The sequence below is a fragment of the Octodon degus genome, unplaced genomic scaffold, assembly GCF_000260255.1.
Source record: "Octodon degus isolate 3935 unplaced genomic scaffold, OctDeg1.0 scaffold00070, whole genome shotgun sequence".
In the NCBI taxonomy this organism is placed as follows: domain Eukaryota; kingdom Metazoa; phylum Chordata; class Mammalia; order Rodentia; family Octodontidae; genus Octodon; species Octodon degus.
The window spans coordinates 5,066,892-5,082,461 of NW_004524646.1; the positions used below are offsets into that span (position 1 = coordinate 5,066,892).

At 35.8% G+C, this 15,570-nt stretch overlaps 1 protein-coding gene across 3 annotated transcripts in view; it reads right to left on the reverse strand.

Annotated features, from left to right (window-relative positions):
• Positions 1-15,570, reverse strand: part of Unc79 (unc-79 homolog, NALCN channel complex subunit) — a 226,234-nt gene that overhangs the window by 100,593 nt on the left and 110,071 nt on the right. For all 3 annotated transcript variants that reach the window (XM_023719685.1, XM_023719684.1, XM_023719683.1), the window contains exons 22-24: positions 13,934-14,135; positions 13,144-13,323; positions 3,130-3,416 (exon numbers count right to left, since the gene is read on the reverse strand). In XM_023719685.1, coding sequence (XP_023575453.1) covers positions 3,130-3,416; positions 13,144-13,323; positions 13,934-14,135 — 669 coding nt within the window. The remainder of the gene's footprint in view (positions 1-3,129; positions 3,417-13,143; positions 13,324-13,933; positions 14,136-15,570) is intronic.

Genomic DNA, 15,570 nt, shown 5'->3' on the forward strand with positions numbered 1-15,570 from the left:
TAAAGCTACTGTGGTAAAATCAGCATGGTCCTGGCATAAAGACAGACCTGGGGATCAGTGGACCAGATTAGAAGATGCACACACAAATGTAAACACACTCAGCCACCTTATCTTTGTAAAGGGGCCAAATAAGCTCAATGGAAGTGTGTTAGTTGATACATTGTATCAACTTGGCTGAATCAGCTCCCAGGCAGCATGGGGGCCTAGCTCTGCAGGTGGGCAAGGCCCAGGAATTGAGAAAGGCAGGAAGCCACCCTGCCTGACTTCCTGCTGCCCCACCCTGCTTCCATGGAGAAGTCTTAGTCTTAGGAGGAGCTTGATCTCAGCAGCCACGCCACTTTGGAGGAGCTCTGATCTTCACTGCGCTGGTTTTCGCAGTGGCAGTCAGTGCAGAAGGAAGAGAGAGGCTTGATGGATGCCGCTGCAGCTGCTGCTCCTCCTCTGCTCTTCATTGTTTTCTGCCTCATGAACTGCTGTTGTTTGCCTTGCAGCCAGCAGAATATGGACTGAACCCTCCATTAACTGTGAGCTAAATAAACCTTTCCTTCCTTCATTTTGAGTGTCAGGTACTTGTTCCAGCAACCAGTAAAAAGTAACTAAGACAGGAAGAAAGATAGTCTCTTTAATAAATGGTGCTGAAAAAACTGGCTTTCTACATGCCGAAGGCTAAATTTAGACTCATGCCTGTCACCATGCAGAAAGCCACAGTTAAAATAGATCAAAGATTTAAATATTAAAACAGAAACACTAAATCCTCTGCAGGAAAATGGAGATAGAAATCTTAGACATAGGGGTAGATAAAGATTTCATGAGCAAAAATCAAACTGCACAGGAAATACTTCAAAGAATCAACAACTGGAACCTCATCTTTTTGAAAAATTTTCTGCACTTCTAAGCAAATCTCCAACAGAATAAAAAGAAGAACCATAAATGCAAAAAAATTACAGACAATGATCCCTCTGACAAAGGCCTTCTATCTAAAACATATAAAGAATTTTTAAAAATTAGATCCCCAAATTCAAGGACACAATCCAAATAGGCTTCTGAGATGAATTTGTACTTCTCAGAGGAAGAAATGTAAATGGCAAGCAAATATATGAAAAAATGTTCGACATCATTGGTCATTTGAGAAATAAGAATTAAACAACATTGAGATTACACCTCATCCCAGAAAGAATGGCTAATATAAAGAAGTCAGCCCATAACAAATACTGGAGAGGTTGTGAGGGGAAAAGGAACCCTTCTGCGCTGTTGGTGGGAGTGCAGATTGGTACAACACTATGGAAATTAGGGTGGAGATTCCTTAAAGAGCTAGGATTGAAGATTCCATTTAAGCAGCCATTCCCTTCCTGAAGAAATGAAAACCTAATACCACAGTGATAGATGTGCATCCATGTTTATAGCAGTGCAATTCATCATAGCTATATCCTGGAAACAACCCAGATACTCATCAACTGAAGAATAGATAAAGAAGATGTGGTATTTTTACACAATGAAGCATTATTCAGCTATGAAACAGGATAAATTTGAGTCTTTTTTCAATAAATGGAAGTAAAATAAATCAGACCCACATGTGCAAACATCGTATTGTCTCCTTAGTGTGAGAACCTAAAAGAGAAAAGTGGAATCTGAAGGGTACAGTATATACTAGGAAAAGAGAATGAACTTATTGAAAAGGAAATAGTTACTGAGCTGAGAGGACAGGAGATGGATTGGGGGAAAGAGATTTATCCATGTATGTAAGCAGAATGGTTTGGACAAATGTACTGTGCATTTCTGCTGGTCTATGGAAAGGAACAGTTAATGCTTAATTTGTTTCATCTCCTTTCTACAATTGTTTGTACTTTTTCTCTTCTTAATTTCTTATACATTTCTTTTTTTTCTTCTTCCAATTTTACATGCACATATCTGGTAATATGAATAACTGGTTTGAAGACAATACTCTGTATTACAACAAATACTGTGAAATTCATATTACTCTGTTAAGTGAAATTCTGTATCACTTGCAATTTTTTAATTTTAAATCTAATTTGTATTCTCTTTAAAATAAGTAAATAAATAATAGAGACAAGAAGCTACCCCCCCAAAAAAGAACTAATAAGAGTTGAAAAATTGGAGTCTATTTTAACATCTTTTTAGCCCCAGGTCCTACCCCTTTGAAGACTGGTGCAGTCACCCTGGACAGTGAGAAGTGTAACCCTAAGTTGACGAGTCATAAATACAGCCCATCACCCTGCAATTCTGTTTCTGGATTCATATCCCAAAAGAATTCTCACAATGGTGGATATACATAGGTGCATATACAGGATGTATATGCAATAGGTGCATATACAGGATGTTCATTACTATTTCTAGTAGTAAGAAGGTGGAAAAAATTTGGGTGTCCATCACTGGGGGAATTGATATGGTGCAGGAAATGATGCAGCAGTTTGAAGTAGAAACAAACACAGAAAAACCAACAATGATTAACACAACTCTTCACTTGAAGTCTAAAAGGAAAGGAACTTGTTTAAAAAAACACAAAAACTTCCACTCCTTTATCATTTAATGGGTACAGAATTTTTGGGGTGATAAAGTCCAGAGAGGAATAGTGGTTGCATAACAAAGCAAATGTGCTCAATGCCACCAAATCATAAGTGGAAACATGGCTAAAATGATAAATTTCAAATAGCTCAGTGGATTAAAGAGCCAGCAAGCAGGCACAGGGGTTAGGGGTTCAATCCCCAGACCTGCTATGCCAGCCTGGCCCCGGGGCATACTAAGATGGCAACTGAGACTGGGCGTGGTGGTGTGCCTATAATCCTAGCTCTTGGGAGGCTGTAAACAGGTGGATCACTATGAGTCCAATCTAGTAGTGAGACCCAGAACAGCCTGTAGACCCTTCCCTAAAATAAAAAAAAGATAAGATAAATTCTGTGTTACATATGTTTTGCAAAAGCATCCCATGAAACCTAGTGACTGATTCCTAATTATCTCTATATTCCCCTTCACATACTCCTGCCAAACATCAACCAATTTAAACAAACTTTTATTTATAACCAATCAGTGTTAGTTTCTAAATGGAAATTTATACCTTGCTTATACCCAAAACCTAAAATTGTGACTTCTGAAAGCTCTTAATACACTTACTTGGGCAATTCCTGCAATAAATGCATTAAAACAAGTTGACAGGCGCATTTTTTGAGGTGCAATCATGAAGCAACCTTCTTGCTGGTCATAGCCTAGCAAGACATACAGGTGCCGCTTGACAGTGTTGAAGGCCTTTGCACTGCTGATGTCTGACTCTGCGCTGCTCTCGTCCTTGGCCATGAACTTCATTAGTACTGTGATTAGCTGGTGAACTGTCTGGTGGTCAATCCCAGCATCTTCTGGGAGCAGGTCCTTGATGGTGTTGTCATTCTCAGGAGATTGTTGTCCTGCCAATACAAGAAAGGCTATAGGTGGGCAGCACCACAATACACAAGTCTATACTAAAATATCACGTGACATTGTTAAAGCACCATTGTCTCTGCTTCTACTATAGATTTAAAGTTTCTTTTCTAGAAAAGAACCTCAAGACACCAAATGGCCTCTAAAGCAAAGCATCAGTCCAGAGGCAGAAATTATCACATTCATTACCAACCACATTATTCAAGAATGAAAGACAAGAAAAAAAAAAACATGCAGTGATAAGGCAGTGTTGTCCTCCCACCGCTGTTAAACTACAGTTAGCAATTTTTTAAATTTGACAAAGTTTTATATTCAGTGATAAAGAGAAGTTTGCTTTCTATGTTAAATAAACATGTAAAAATAACCACAAAAATAGTAGTCTGGAATCCATTGAGTACAAAAATATTGATCAGAATATTTTTATGCTATATCAATTCACTTATATTAATCTATTATTTACAAAATTCTAAATCTTGACATACAGGCATGTACTCTTTGAATGAGATAATCAAAATTATAAATAGCAAATTAAAACTTCTGCAGTATGTAATGAGGAACATACAAGGAGGAAGGGGAAACAGACAGAAAGAGAAACATGAACTTCTATTAACAGAAAAATATCACATGAAGGTGAGCTGAAAGTCCACATGCAAAGAATACCTTAGCCCTTGGCTATTAAGTAACTGTACCTGGCATTGACCTTCTCTATCACTTTTCAAAGCAAGACATTTTACCAGATATTGTTACTTTGCCCCATGACAAGAGTTGGTTTAGGCCTTTGGATGAAGGAAGATTGACATTTGCTCTTTTATATTTATGCTTTGGGGATTACTCAAATCTATGCACGTACTGTGATAAGCAACATTTGACTTTCTAAACTGAGGTTCTAGAAAGTTAGCACATCAGTATTCTCATCTCTCATGCTAAAAGAAAAACTTACACTAAATGACGACAAACTTTAATTAAAATTATTATATGCCAAGCCCTGATTACATCAATTATAGTTATTGTGCAAACAGTGCAACACAGGTAGGTAGCAGCTTATATCAACTGACTCCTCAGTTAATCTGGGAAAATATCAATCTTCCAGGACATTAACAAAATAAGAAAGATATGAGAAATATTTCCATGGACTACAGAAATTAGTTGCTGGAAGCCCAAACAATTTTCTCTGAGATGGTTGTATGAAGGCAATGTGAAATTCAGAGATTACTAGTTAAGACCTGCATATAAGGTAACAAGTTTGGTTATCTGGTATCCCTAGATGATCAGAATGTTGGTCTGTTCAAAAACAATAAGCTGAGAAGGGATAGGTGACAATGGCTGAAGAGGTAGCAGAATCAACTTAGTCTAAATGCTTCTGATGCAGGGAAATCATTTGATGCTTGTCAATGTGACTTGACAATTTCTGTCTCATCAAGGCTATTCATGAAAGAATGAATATGTACAATATATTTTAAGGAATTTTTCTACGAAAAATCATTCAAATGAAACCTAACAATTTATTATAGTGGTTAATGTGCAGAAAGTAATAAATAAATTGTTAATATTACTTATGAGATATGCATCAGAAAAGAAATAAATTTATGTGGAACACTAAGAAGCTGGAAATAGGAAGCATGATTTTATATTATAATTATATTAAACATATTACTATAGAATTTAGCTAAAAGCAATACTTGTATATTTGTAAAACAAAATTAAGAAATTTAAAGAACTTTCTTTTCTACATTGAAAAATATCTATTTTGATTTTTTTCCTCTCTACAGTATTACTTTACAACTAGAGGAACATTGGTACTTTGAGCAAGTTTGGGCCAAGAGTGTGATGAGTGTGAGAATCTAGGTTCCCTGCAAGGTCAATGCTATTATAGTAGTAGGTAATGGCTATTACAACATAGCATCAAGACACAATTCCAAGTCTAAAGTGACTAGACTCCAAAATCACAAAGTTTTTTAAAAAATGGGGAATACGTGAAAGGGAGTTGTAGCTTTGATCTATAGCCCTAATAATCTAAGGATCTCAGGATGGAAGAAAGGGAGCTCCAAGTAGGGTTTTGCCTCCTTTTTTTTCTATCCCAAGTCTAGAAAATAAACTGTCAGATTCCAGCTTAAGCATTCCAAAAACTCTTATTCCCATTGCAAATGGACATTTTTAAAAGTTTTTAAAATGCCCCTACATTTTCCCAGGAAATCATATTTTCCTAATAATTGTTATTTCATTCATGCCCTCATTTCACTAAGGATTCATCTTTGTTGATCTTCAGTCTTTTGGGGGTGACATCTGCTGCTCCTATTTGCTTTCCCTAAATAGTGAATAGTGACTGATCTTTAACAAACCATTGGGCCAGGGAGAGAGCTCAGTAGATAGGTGTTTGTCTGGTAAGTGCAAGGTCCTGAGTTCAATCCCTGGTACCACAAAAACCAAACAAACAAAAATTAAATGAACTGAAAAAAGAATGAATTAATGAAACATAGTTAAAAAAAAAACTAATTCCAATGGAAAGTGTTTACTCCTCCCATTTGGGCACTGCAGTCTACATTTTTTCATCTTTAAAATAGAGTAGGCTATGACTAGTACTCTGTACACAAAAGAGTCACCTTAATAGTTCCCTGAGAAAAATGAGCTACAGACAAGTTAGAGTATGTATTGGTAAAGATGTTACTATTATATATAAAAGGTATGAATTTCCATTTTAAATCTAAAGACCTACAATATTTTCTCTGATATGACAATTTAAAAATTTATTAGTTTTGAATTTGTCTATGCAGTTCCTTTATCTGTCTTAACTACAGCAACTTAATATGTTTAGAGATTTGATTTTATTATTTCTATAAGAAAACATAGGCATCCTTATAATCACAGAGGTAGCGTTCTCCCTACCGTAACTCTAGTGTGAACTGAGTCCACCATGACTTCCACATAGAATTGAATGATTGATTGTAATTCCAAAGTAGAAACAATGTTATACGAAACCAGGCAGGGTCAGGATCTGCGTTTCTAAGCTTGTCTGCTGTTACTCTACCCACAATGCTCCCATTCCTATAAACTGGGCTCTTATGGGTCTCAGAACAGATCCACCTTTGTGTCTTTGCCCCACAGTGCTTTTTCTCTTGAGGGCAGTGCTCCACCTCTTCCCTCACATATTATGTAGGTCTGGACTCCAGAAGCCATTCTTAATACATATGTCCACCCTCCCCTCATTAATTGGATATGATCCCTGAGTTCTTTTACTTTCCAAAAATAAAAAAGGGAAGATGGGAGAGAGAAAGAATAGAGAATTTCCTTTATCATCTCCTAACGTTCACGTAGCAAAGAACTACTAAGCAAGGCAGAATATTATATTTATTCATTTACCAAACATCCACTCCTTGAAGGCATATGTTGTGTCTTACCCATCTTCTTATCCCTCAAAGCATATGGAACTATGTCTGGTACATAATAGACATTTATTCTTTGTTAAGTGTTGAAGCACAATGAATTCAATTAAAATTCTCAATCCTGTCTCCTATATAAAAGTTAGTGTAGTGCCAAAAAAGCAAGGAAATAACTAGGGAAGCAGGGAACATTGTTCTGTATAAGTTGACTCTCTGACTCCTCTGTCAAAGCAACAAGTAAAAAAATAGATGAAGGAAGCAAGGATTCCATCCAGCAGTTTGCATTTGGTCCAAAACAACCAATGTTCAAATACCATACATTTTGCAGAGTTCCAGTTATATTGCCTCATTGATCTCAATATCTCATGACCTTAAAGCTCCACTCAAAATAAAAAATAAAAACAAAAAGGGCTGGGGATGTAGCTGTACGCAAAGACACTGGGTTCAATCCCTAGTCACACACACACACACACACACACACACACGCGCGCCAAGAAGAATAAAGAAGACAGTTGGGTGGGGAAAGGAAGAGGAAGAGGAAGAAGAGGAGGAGGAGGTGAAGGAGGAAGAGGAATAGGAGAGAAACTGGGACTTAGGGAGGGCAAGAGAGAGGAAAAGGACTACTGGAAAGCTGATGCCAGAAGCTAACTTCATATCCCCCTTGCTCATCTGTACCTTTGGCCCCTCCTATTCTACATCTTATCACTATGCACTTATACTTTATCCATCAACCCAGGCTAGGTTAAAAAGCCACCTGTCCACAAGACTTTCACTGATTACCCCAGCTGGACAACTCTCCTCCCACTGCGTTTGACAGCAACCATCCTAAGTAACATTACATGCACTCTAGAATTAACTGGTGTTCATAATTTATCTTACTTAACCATAAACAAGTTGAGAATGCAAAAAGTTCTGGAGCATCACTGTATTCTTCATGCACTGTATTTAAATGCATGAAGTGTTTAAATGCAAAAAGTTCTGGAGCATCACTGTATTCTTCATGCACTGTATTTTTACCAGGTAAAGCAGGTAAAAAACAAATATTTGCTGAAAAGCTTATTTTTCAAAAATATAATTTCTGGGCTGGTGAGATGGCTCAGTGGTCTAAAGCACCTACTTAGAACAAGCTTAGCAAAGCACAGAGACCGCGGTTCAATCCCCCAGCACCACATGCCAGCCAGCCCCGCCCCCTGGTGGACTGAGCTGACCACACACACACACACACACACACACACACACACACACACACAAATAAATAAACTATATATATATATATATATATATATATATAATTTCTAACAAGAGCATTCCATAAAAACAACAGCATTCTTTGATGTTTGTGAACGTTAATGATAATGGGTATTTTGTAAGTTTGGACACTAGTAAATTTTTAATTATCTGTAAAAGGAAAGTCAGAGCCCAAAGGGAAGTTATTTGGAATGCCAGGCTGGGACACTAATGGGAAGGCAGGAAAGGTCAGTACAAGAGAGTTGTACCAGTGTTACTAACTTAGTACTGGGTATGTTCCCTTGTGGTTACACATGTGGGCCAAGAGAACAGCAGGCCTCTTCACAGGCTAGAACAGAACTGGAAAAATGCTGTACTCTGAGGAGTGGATGAGCCCTGGACCAACCAGAGGCTCTAACCAATCTGGGGAAGATCTTTTGTTTTAGATGCACATGTGCTTGAACTGCACTGTAGCAGACCTAAATGTCCAGGTCAACTATATAACCAGACTGGCACCCTACTATTCCACAGAGAAAAAATACCCTAAGACCAATTCATCAAGAGGTAGTTCTAGCAGAAAAAGAAAGCCAAGACTTCTGAATGTAGCTATTAGTTCTAAGTGGCCAGACATAACCTTCAGCCAGTCACCTAACTACTTAATTCCTCAGCATATCACTTTTCCTGTCTGTATGTGAAGTAAAAAATTAATACTTTACATATATCCAGAGTTGTTACGGATTCAAACTTTATTGCATAAATACTTCTTTTAGGTAAAGAGGCATATATATATACATACATGAAGGATTATTATGTACCTATTATCACTTAATTAGTTATTCTGGGGGATAAAAAGCAAGATATTACTAACCACCATGTGTTCATAGGATTGATAGTGTTTGTTTAATATTGTGCTGCTATAACCACTATATTATATTCAGATAATCTTCAATATTAAATTTTAATATCTAGAATAAGTATTCAAAGACAAAGAATCCCTAGATTCTTTGCTAATGCTCTCATAGCATTAGCAAACACATACATCTAATTACATTAAAAACATCTAATTACAGTTTCAGGTTAACACTTCAAAATATTGTATATCTCATTAATTAGGATGATAAAAGGTGCTGAGCTCTAGAAACACTGATTATACATGACTTATGAATAGAGCACTGAGAAACTCTGGGCTTAAGACCCACTTCTGTCACCAAGTTTGTGACACTTATTTTGCGTACAAAACTGTAGAATGTTCCTGTAAAATGAGAATGTTAGCATATCTCTAGTGTTTCAGTGATAGAATTCTATGGACTTTTTATATGTACAAAGGTCTTTGGTTTGACTCATAAAAATCACAAAGGAATTCAACTTCTTACAAACCTTGAAGAGTGTATCTTTGACAAAAAATAGAATTTTATATTTCTTTCACGTTTTATTTGCTGTTGTTGCAATTTAAAGGATAAGATCAAAGAGTCGTTTGTGGTATCCAGAGCCAAAAACATTTAGCCTAAAAGGCAACTAAACTTTAGTCTTGCTGGTCTACTGAATAACACTTGCTTTATTTCAGCTCAGTCAAAGCTCCTCTGCACTGAGGAGTTATTACCCAAACCAAATAAAAGTTCCGTAAGTAGAAAGTCCTTTGCTTTCCACTTAATTCTTTTTTTTTTTTTTTTCTCTCTCTCTGAAAGTCTTCAGGGTAAGTTTGGCTGGCTTGAGTCGTGGGGATCGAACCACAGCAACCTGAGCCTGACTGCTTTGTTGAAGCAGCCACTTAAAGAACTGAGCTAAGGGGCAGGCCCCCTCCACTTAATTCTTATTTTAAAAACCATGTTGCACTACCTTATGATTATCCTTGTCTGCCTTTCTTCCAACTTAAAGCATTTGATATCCAGTAACTATGCAAAAAAGGGAACTCTAGCTTGAAATTGCCTTGTGAATGGAGCCAACTGCCTCCAAACCTAAGCAAGTTTTACTTATGGGGGTGGCAAATTACCTTCTCAGAAATGTTGAATTAATATTTAATTTAAACAATGTTATTATCTGTCCTTTTTCCATCTGGCCATTTGATGTGATCATTTAGATGCCTGAAGGCTTTTCTTAAGCTCAAGAAACACATGTACATGTTGTCCCAAAGAGATGGATAAGGAACTCTTTTGGTTGGATTAAAATGGATAATGATAATTAAAGACTAGCATTTCAATAAAGCCTTAAGAGAAAAAGATAAACTGAGATAAAATTAAGAAAAGTTATCAAATTACATAAGAATAGTCTCTAAAAGGATTAATTGAAAAGGAACTGCTGGACAGATTTTACATTTCTGATGAAATTCAAGATTAGACTTTCTTATTTATATTTTTTATTTTTTTAATCACAGCCCAGTAGAGATATGGTTATGCATAAGTCAAGATATAAGGACTCTGCCAAGTGAATGTTATTCCTTTTTTCTTGTCAGTTTTAAAAGAGAAAATACACTTCTGGCCACCATATGTCACCTGTTTTCATGACTTCTGGAGCTCTCTCTTTTCTTCTATTCCTGACTTCCTCTCTTTTTCTCTTTCTTTCTTTCTTTCTTTCTTTCTTTCTTTCTTTCTTTCTTTTTGTGCCAGCTTTGCCCACCCTGAGGGTGGTGCTGGCATGGTATGTGGTGCTGGGGGATGGAACCATGATCCCCGTGCCTTCCTAAGCTTGCCTAAGCAGGTGCTTTAGACCACTGAGCTATCTCATCGGCCCTCCTCTCTTTCAAGTGATCTTTCTGTACCACATCATACACACTTTCTCCAAAGTCTTCTTTCTTGAAATTTTCTGAGAGGATCACTAGCATTCTGAAAAGTTTATCTCTATATCTAGATTAAAAACCAAATATTCTATAGCATGATGCACAGGTGGTAGGTACCAAATGAATAATGGCACCACTTGTGTAGATAATGTTCACTTATAATGTGCTTGTCAGTGCCTCTTCCACCCTTAGGATGCTCATGATCAATGGCAATATCATGGAAATCAAATGATAAGTCATACTGTGTCATGCTGAATGTGATCCTATGCTCCTCTGAACAATGGAATTTCTCTTTTCTCTGAGAAACAAATGCACAAAGAATTTGCAAATCAGGAATGGCTAAGGGAATGAGTGGATAATAGTGGTTCAGATGTATAATTTTTAAAAATATAAATGAAATATATGTTTTGTCTATAGCAAATATATATGAACATAATATTTCTATGTGTAAATACACATACAAATATAAGTGCTATGTATAGTTATCATCATATTTGCTCTCTGGGAAATGTCCAAACTCAAGTAATATGATGCTTCTTACTGGACCAAAAGTCAATGGGATAAAAGTCATCTCTTAAGAATAAGATAAAGAGAATTGCCATGTCAGGGGCTCAAACATTTGAACACTGAAATAAGATCTTCTTGAACTTGTAAATCATAAGAATATCACTCTGGTCCAGTTAGAGACACCAAATTCTTATCTTGTCCACCTATGGCAGACACTTGCATACAGCCCTTCAACATCAGAAATACCCACCTGGCGTCTGTTCAGGTGTCCCACCGAGAGCTGGAGCAGACTGCTCTTGCCTGGTCAACCTCACAGCTTAAAAATCAACAACAACTCTATTTAAATAAGCATTACAGACAACTTGAGGCTAGAAAACATGCTCAGTGCTAATTGCATTGGATGCTAGGAGCTAGTTTAGTTTTCCTACTTATAATTAACATCACATAAAAGATGTCTATACAGCAAAAGTTTTGTAATTTTATTTGGATCTTAAGAAGACCCCTTCAATGTTACTTCACTTCCTAATATTCAAGATTGTCATGTGAATCAATTAACAAGAACTAATGATAAATAAATTTTATATCTCAAACTGATTAATTAGATTATAAACAAGCCTGGGAACTCACATAAAAATTGTAATTTATTGAATCTAGGTATTGGTTTCTAGGAGCTAAGCTTTTCCTAAATTCTCACACTACTATAGTGTGATAGTCATTTATTCTTAAATGACCACCTTGATTATCTCTGCTCTCTCAAAAAAACTGGATTATTACTTAAAGAACTTTCACTGACTCTTCCAAATTTCAAAATACCACATTCTCATAGTTTGCCATAAAATAGAGAAAATATAAGTTAAATCATATTTATGACTTAAAAATGATTATAAGGCTATTTTCTAATAAATACTAATGAAAAAGCAAATGTTTTAGTTTCTGACAGAGTAAAAACAATGCCTTAAATGTTATTTTATTAATTTCATAAATATTGTTTAAAGATTAAATACTTTAATGATTTTTGTTAATAGTATATTTAAATATATTTATTCATTTGCATGGTTTAATTATGAATTTTTAATTATTTGTCACTCTTGCCACTGGAAAACATTAGAGTCTATCTAGTCCTTTGATACTTTAAGGACAATTTTATTTTCTTGAAAAGTACAACAAAATGAAAAACCTTTATAAAACAAATATATATGAAATTTTCTTAGTAATCACCAACAAAGCTTGTTTTATTTATAAATTATCTGGTCAAGTTGGATACAAATCAAACTTCACAACCTGATTTTTATTTTCAAGAGACAACCATTATTGGTGTGTCTGGGGCTTTATATTGCTATTTCTAGCATACAAGAAAAAAAATGTCTTCTAAATTTCAGCACTACCTCTTAGCCACACAGGCCTTATTTTTCAGAAAGTACTTAGTTTGCAAGGCTGGTACAAACACTCAGATGCTAGGACTGAGGGGCAAATGCTTCTTCTAACTTTCATGCGGAGCTTCAGTGGATATGCTGACTTCTACATTTCAAAAGAATCTATTGTTGGATCAAGGCTTTGCTAGATACTTAACACCCCATGATGATTTTCTAGGGAATCTGAAAGCCAAGCTGTTGAACAAGCTCAGTTTGCTAAATATGTTATTTGCTGTGAAAATTTAACAAGACAAGTCAGCCTCAGAAAGACATTAAACAAAAAAAATTAATTTTTATTTTTTATTTTTGGTGGAACCGGGGATTAAACTCAAGCCCTTGTGCTTGGCAGGCATGTGCTTATTCTACTGAGCCATCTCCCCGGCTCCTTAAACAAATTTAATGGAAGAAGATACTCAACGAATTTTGGAGGTCAGGGTCTCAGGGAGGGAGAGTGCCCTCTTGGATTCCGCAGGCCCTTTCACACTGTCCCTTAAAGACCGCACACTCTTCTGGCGGTTCCTTGCAAAGCGAGCCCTCTTGATCTTCCACAGTGCGGCATCACTGAGGTTAGCAACATTGGTTCGTACAGCAGTGATAGCTTTTGGAAAGAAATTAAAAAGGTTATCATTTTCTTTTCCTGGCTACATCACAATGCTAGTTTGAAATAATCCATCTATGTACAGTTTCAGCATAAAAAGACATCTTGTATGGATGTGTGAGCTATTCATCTCGTACTATAATGAATCTTACCTAAAGAAAGATTGTCCCACCACACTATCATTTTTCTGTTTAGACCACAAAACTAAATTATCAATTTTATATTCTTTTCCCCATCTATTTAGAAATAGAATCAAATGATTAACAAACATACAATGATATGCAAGTTGCAAAATATATCTCACAAAATTGCTCTCAAACATTAGAAACATAATGATTGAATAATCCTGAAGGATTCTACCATCACAAATTAGTGCTATAAGCCTTCAAGGAGATTTAAAAAATTCAGATTTTTGAGTACCAGAATATACTTAAATCCATGGATTAGTGTAAAAGATATTTAATAAAAATTTCATGAGTTGAGTACATAAAATTAAGAAAGACGTCATCCTTTATATGAGAAATTAAATTACATGCCAAGTGTCTTCTGCTTGCCTCACAAGAACAACAGGAACTATGGCTGTTTACAACAAAGTCTTTGTTCTACTTACTTGTAGGAAAAGGAAATTCTTTGTTACAGTCCAAATGCAGCTGAGCTTCCAAAGAAAGTGTCTCAAATCTATTGACAAAGAACTCCCAGCTCAAAGCAGGAATATCTTGCTTAAGAAAATGCAAGAGTAAAAGCTTGCTTAATATTGTGGGTCTGTCTTTAACCACAGTATCAAACTGAAAATCAAGACAAAGACACAGACCCTGGGAAAAAGAGTAAAGAAACAAAATCAGATATAAACATTTAAGACATTTCAAAGACATTATACCATACACCGCTCATGAAACAAAGCAACCTCTTCCATCCATACTTAGTAAAATGATACAACTGTAAGCTTTTGTAGAAAAAATTCAGAAAAACTTCTAATTGTAGAATATCTTTTGAATTTTTATGTTACTGATTTTTAGTGTATTAAATAAGCACTTAATCCAAATATCCCCAAACTATATTATCTTTTCTAATGTCTATAGTTTCCAGTAGGAGAAGCATTCTTTCAAAGCTACATTTTAGAATATATGAGAAGGTGGCCTTTAAATTCCATTTCAATCCTAAATGATGTAATTCTAAAGGAAAATAAAATCGTTTTGTTTTTTTAAAATGTGAGTGAAACAGAGACTGTTAACAAAATGAAAGTTGGAATGGATGAAGCATCCATTTCTTTAATCCTTGTGCTTAGCATTCCCTCTCTTTTTAACTGGCTGAAATTAAAGAATTCACACAGCCATCACATTTATTTATCAATTATCTAATGAATGCCTCCCATACTCCAGGCCCTAAGCAAGATTAGGACATACTATACCAGGCAAGACAATAGAGGATTGTCTAGAAGACAAACAGTGGTTTTATAAGTCAAGACATGCCACAGGCAGTACAGCCCTACTGTTTATCAGATCCCGAACAGTTTGTCTTTGTTTATAGGTATTAAAATATAGAACTCTTCTACTTGGAAACCAGTGTGAACACACACACACATACACACACACACACACACACACACACACACACACAGAATTAGTTAAAAAACATGGCCTTTATTATAAGTCAGACCTGAATTTGTTCTGCTTAATAGCTATGTGACTCTTAAAAAGTTACTTTACCTTTCTAACTTTCAGCTTCTCTATCTGTAATATGGAACCATAAAAAGGTTCTTGTATGGATTGAATACGATTACACATGATGGTACTGTTTTAATACACTTCCTGTAAGCATAGTATCTATTTGGAAAATATTAGCTTTTGCCATTAGTGTTAGTTTTAATAACAAGAGCAAAATAAATTGGTATCAAAGTAGAAACATGGAGGTTCTACTCTTGGTTTTCTTACTAACTCACTTTGGTAAGTCACATTCTCTTTCTGATAACCAGTTTATCAATTCTCAGTAAAACCACACAAAGGATAAATCTATCTAGGTCTCATAGTTCATGCCTCTGGCTTTAATATGTGACATTTTATTTTGGCAGCATATTACTTCTCATGTTTTACTTTGATTATACTGCAGTTCATCTGATTTCTCTTATCATCTAGCCTCTAATAACAGGGTCTGCCTGTTAAAAACAGGAACCAGCCTAGTTTAAAAATGTATCTCTCTCTCTTTCTCTCTCTCTCTCTCTCTCTCTCTCTCTCTCTCTCTCTCTCTCTC